Source organism: Oncorhynchus mykiss, chromosome 20, assembly GCF_057628025.1.
Source record: "Oncorhynchus mykiss isolate SJ-2025 chromosome 20, ASM5762802v1, whole genome shotgun sequence".
Classification (NCBI taxonomy): domain Eukaryota; kingdom Metazoa; phylum Chordata; class Actinopteri; order Salmoniformes; family Salmonidae; genus Oncorhynchus; species Oncorhynchus mykiss.
The window spans coordinates 11,312,009-11,317,098 of NC_143041.1; the positions used below are offsets into that span (position 1 = coordinate 11,312,009).

The following is a 5,090-nucleotide window of genomic DNA, read 5'->3' on the forward strand; positions in this document are numbered from 1 at the left end:
TGTCGGTCTCTTAATTGGCTACAACTGCTCCCAGGCTCTCCTTCCAAGATAAATTGTGTCTGGTAAGGGAAATCAGCCTTTCGCTCAGAGAATAGACCTTGGCTGGAGCATAGTCGGCTTTGGAAACCCATGTATCGACTATGGCGACGCTATTGGAATGAGTCATCGGGTTATCGTTAGACAGGTGATGCCAAGTCTACAATCTTCTTCCAACCTCACAAATCAAGTACACTATGTTTGTAGAACACACGTAAGAGAGGTAATCACAGCACTGGACATTATCAAGACGCTTGAATCCGACTTCAACAAGAGAGCTGCAGAAGAGGACCTCATATCTCAAGAGGATATCCGGTTCCTGACAAAAATGAAAGCGAGCATCAGACATAAGGACAATGGGCATTACGAGATGCCGCTGACGCTTATTAAGGAAGAAAGACCCAACCTGCCGAACAATAAAACATGTGCAGTTCATCGTCTCAAGTGCCTGGAAAGGAGGCTAAGGAGAGACAAGCAGTACTACAAGGACTACACAGCATTCATGGAAGATACCATAGCTTGTGGAGATGCTGAGAAGGTCTCCAATGAGGAAATTAACAAGCACCCAGCATGGTACATCCCGCACCATGGGGTTTATCACCCACAAAAGCCTGGGAAGATACGAGTCGTCTTTGACTGCTCAGCTAAGTTTCGAGAGACGTCCTTGAATGACCATCTCCTTACCAGTCCAGAGTTGACAAACACATTGCTGGGTGTCCTTTGGCGTTTTCGTAAGAGTCCAGTTGCAATCACGTGTGACGTAGAGCGCATGTTCCACCAGTTTCATGTGAAAGCAGAAGACCAAGATTATCTGCGGTTCCTTTGGTAGGAGGACGGAGATCTAGAGTCTCAACCCTCAGTGTATCGTATGAAGGTCCACGTGTTCGGCGCAGGTTCATCTCCTGGTTACTCCAAGTATGGTCTCAAACATCTTGCGGTCGAAGTACGAGGAAACTTCAGCGAGAAGTCTATCCAGTTCATAGAAAGGAACTTTTATGTTGATGATGGGTTGACGAGCGTATCGTCTGAAGCTGAAGCGGCCCAGCTGCTGAAAGAAGCAAGAGAGCTTTGCAGCGTCGGCAAACTTTGGTTGCACAATTTTAACTCTAACAGCAAGGAAGTTAAAGCCACAATTCCCAAGGAAGAACGGGCAGAGGGTGCCAAAGACCTGGATATGGCTCTGGGTGAACCACACATGGAGAGAGCGCTTGGTGCACTGTGGTGTGTCGCATCAGATGAGTTCCAGTTTAGAGTAGTTGTCAAGGAACACCCACTCACAAGAAGAGGAGTGTTGTCTACAGTAGCCTCTGTATATGATCCGCTTGGGTTTGTGGCACCCTTTGTCCTGGCAGGGAAGCAGATCTTGCAGCAGATGTGTCGTGACAAGATCGACTGGGATGACCCCCTTCCAGATTACCTACGTTCCCAGTGGGAATTCTGGCTCCAAGGTCTACAAAACTTGTCTGAAGTAAGGATCCAACAAGGCTACTTGCCATCAAGTTTCAAGGAAGCGCAGAGTTATGAGCTCCATCACTTCTCCGACACTAGTACCTCAGGTTATGGAGAGTGCTCATACCTAAGAACAATCAGCACAGCAGGAGAAGTTCATTGCTCCCTAGTTATGGGGAAGTCGAGAGTCGCCCCTTCCAAGGTTACGACCATACCACGACTGGAACTTTCAGCAGCGGTGGTAGCTGTTCGAAAAAGTGACATGCTCAAAAGGGAGCTAGAGATACAAGGTCTACAGGAATACTTCTGGACAGACTCGAAGGTAGTTCTTGGCTACATCAACAATGAAGCCAGAAGATTCCACATCTTTGTAGCTAACCGTATTCAACGCATTAAGCAAAGCACAGATCCCAAACAATGGAGATATGTGACCTCTGAAGAGAATCCTGCAGCTTATGGCTTCCAACTGGTTCACAGGTCTAGACTTTCTTTGGCAAGAACTTCCCAAAGGACAAGTCAAGGGGGGAGAGTTCTCAGACAACGATCCAGAGCTGCAGAAATAGCTGGTCCATGATACCCAGGCAAAGGAAGAAAGATGGTTACTAGATCACCTTCACAAGTTCTCAGACTGGGCAAGAGTGGTGAAAGCTATTGCCAGGCTCAAACAACGTGTCAAGGAAGCCATGGGCTTAAAATGGCTTAAAATGGAGGTCCAGTGAAGCTACAAGCAAAGAAGAAAGGAGAGAGGCAGAGCTCACCATTATAAAGATGGTTCAAGAAGCAGCCTTCTCCCATGAGATACACAACCTTAGGCATCAGAAAGACATCAAGACCAAAGATAAAGCAAACAAGTTGAGTCCATTTCTGGATGAGCAAGGTATCCTCAGGGTGGGAGGTCGCTTGGCTCATGCAACTCTTCATTCCCATGTGAAGCATCCAGCAATCCTGCCAAGAGATAGTCTCTTGTCAGTGCTGCTCATCAAGACGATCAAGAAACCTGCAGACCCCTTTCACAGAAATCACCGGTGATTGGTGGGAGTGTAACTGACAAGTAACCTGTAAGTCTGTCGTTTTTTGTTTGAATTGTTTACGTGTTCGCTATGCGGGGGAAATGATAAAACAAGCGGAACTACGTAGCTAATAACTGTTGTAACGGGGACAGTATTGTAGCAACACACCTTTGGAGGGAAGGCAGTCCCGCGCTGTGTTAGCTAACCTGAGCCTGGGTAACCTTAACGCATAAAAGAAACGCCTCAAACTAGATCCCCTACAAATTGGTCTTGACAAGAAGAAAATAAAATGTTGGAGGATGTTCTCTTCTGCACTGTTCAACCAATCCAGTAAATATGGAGGAGGAGTTAAGATGGAGCGTTGTCTTGTTAACGGAGACACTAAGGACACAGCTGAAGCTTAAATCGCCTAGCCAAAACCTAAAACTGACCCTTACCTAAACCCTAACTTTAACCAAACCCTTTACCCTAACCCTTACCCTAACATAATTTTACTAAATTCTGAAATGAAATATTGTTTTGAGCGTCAGGCGTGTCCTTATCCCTTGTTAACGTCCAAAAGAGGAAGATGCGTCACAGGCTTTCTTTCCATTTCCCCTGAAAACCAGAACATCAGATGGTTGTGGACAACCGTGACTGTAGTGATTTTCACCATGAAAGTCTGTCTTTGGTTCTCTGATGAAATTTGGTTGGGTCCTAATTGTCTCTGGCATAACTCGGGAACCTCTCGGTAGCATCCCACTGGGGAGAGCTAAAGGTTTTCCGCAGCGATAGGCGTAGAACAGAGTTGAGTTTGGGCCTCGTTTTTCTGTGTGGCCATTGCTCATGCTCTCAAAATGTTGGGGCCTGGAGGAAACACGTTTTCGAAGTGAGCAAGACGATTATGAGATGAAGTTCCGTTAGGATGCAACCGGGCCGCAAGCAAAGTCGGGAGAAGAGGAGTATTGGGACAGGAACAAAGAAAGGTGGATTTCTGAGGAAGAATGGAGGGGAAAAGAGGTCAAAGAGAATGAGGAAAGCAGAGGTTGGATTTGAATTTGAGGAAGATGGACCGTATGAAGAAAATTGGTGTCAAGTGCAAACAGAGTGAGCTGTGCACCAGACCGAGTTCTGGAGGTGAAATGGAAGTGAATGAAGGCGAGTTAAGTGAAGGTGTGGTGAAGAGCTCAGAACCTGAGCCTGGCATCAATGGACATGATATAGAAAAATCTGGTCCAGTAGGATTTTTGGACAAAGCGTATCCTTGCCTTTTGGCGGATCCATTTGTGGTTTCAGCGTGGGTGGGAAAGGACTTGGGTGCAGATGAATCAGTGAAGGTAACCTGTTATGATACTGTATTTGTTTTGTGTTTCTTCTGACCAGAGGGAGCAGGTGCTCTGTGTTACACAACTTGGGTTAATATCGGTTTCTTGCTTTGCTCTTAGGAACAGTGAACCATTAAATTTATTGTTTTCTGGGGTAGTGTTAAGTGTGGAGGTGGATTAATTGAAGTGGAAGATTCCTGGTGTTTGTGATGCCTGCCGTTTGGTGCGACGCAGACCCGGTGTTGAGCGTGGTGAAACAGAGGAGTCACTAACAGTCCTTTTGAGTTTTGAGTCAGAGTCTTTACCAGACAAAGTCATGTTAGGATATATCATCCTGTTAGAGCTTTTGTGCAAAATCCACTGCGCTGTTTCAGGTGCAACATTTATGGCCATGCGGCAGCAGTTTGTACAGCTTGGAAGCCCAGCCAATCAGAATGAGTTTTTCCCCACAAAAGGGTTTTATTACAGACAGAAATATACGCAGTCTGCGGTTGTGAGGCCAGTTGGACGTACTGCCAAGTTCTCTAAAACGATGTTGGAGGCAGCTAATGGTAGAGAAATTAACATTCAAAGATCTGGCAACAGCTCTGGTAGACATTCCTGCAGTCAGCATGCCAATTGCACACTCCCTCAACTTGAGACATCTTTATTTATTTAACCTTTATTTCACTAGGCAAGTCAGTTAAGAACAAATTCTTATTTACAATGATGGCCTACCAAAAGGTAAAAGACCTCCTGCGGGGATGGGGGCTGGGATTAAAAATACAAATAAATGAAATAAAAATATAGGACAAAACATACAACAGCACATAATGAGAGACCTAAGACAACAACATAGCATGGCAGCAACACATGACAACACAGCATGGTAGCAACACAACAAGACAACATGGTAGCAACACAAAACAGGGTACAAACGTTATTGGGCACAGACATCTGTGTCATTGTGTTGCACATTTGAGTGGCCTTTTTGTCCCCAGCACAAGGTGTACCTGTGTAATGATCACGCTCTTTAAATCGGCTTCTTGGATGGATTATTTTGGCAAAGGAGAAATGCTCACTAGCAGGGATGTAAACACATTTGTGCATAGAATTTGAGAGAAAATAAGCTTTTTGGATGGAATATGTATGGAAAATGTCTGGGATATTCTATTTCAGCTCATGAAACCAACACTTTACAAATTACGTTTGTATTTTTGTTTAGTATACAGTATACCGAATAATTCTGAACATTTCGAAGTCCCAATTTTGGCAGGCAAGTTTCAAACTCTCGCGGGAATTTGACATCACT

The 5,090-nt window shown here is 45.1% G+C and overlaps 1 protein-coding gene across 1 annotated transcript; it reads left to right on the forward strand.

Moving 5' to 3' along the window:
* Positions 1-881: 881 nt before the first annotated feature.
* Positions 882-2,965, forward strand: LOC149974388 (uncharacterized). The gene has a single exon (XM_090212198.1). It carries the CDS (start codon positions 905-907, stop codon positions 2,057-2,059), a length of 1,155 nt encoding a protein of 384 aa, XP_090068324.1. The 5' UTR covers positions 882-904; the 3' UTR covers positions 2,060-2,965.
* Positions 2,966-5,090: the final 2,125 nt, after the last annotated feature.

Bases quoted from the DNA above. Each gene is read 5' to 3' on its own strand.
- LOC149974388 (XM_090212198.1), top strand. From the start codon at position 905: ATGAAGGTCCACGTGTTCGGCGCAGGTTCATCTCCTGGTTACTCCAAG.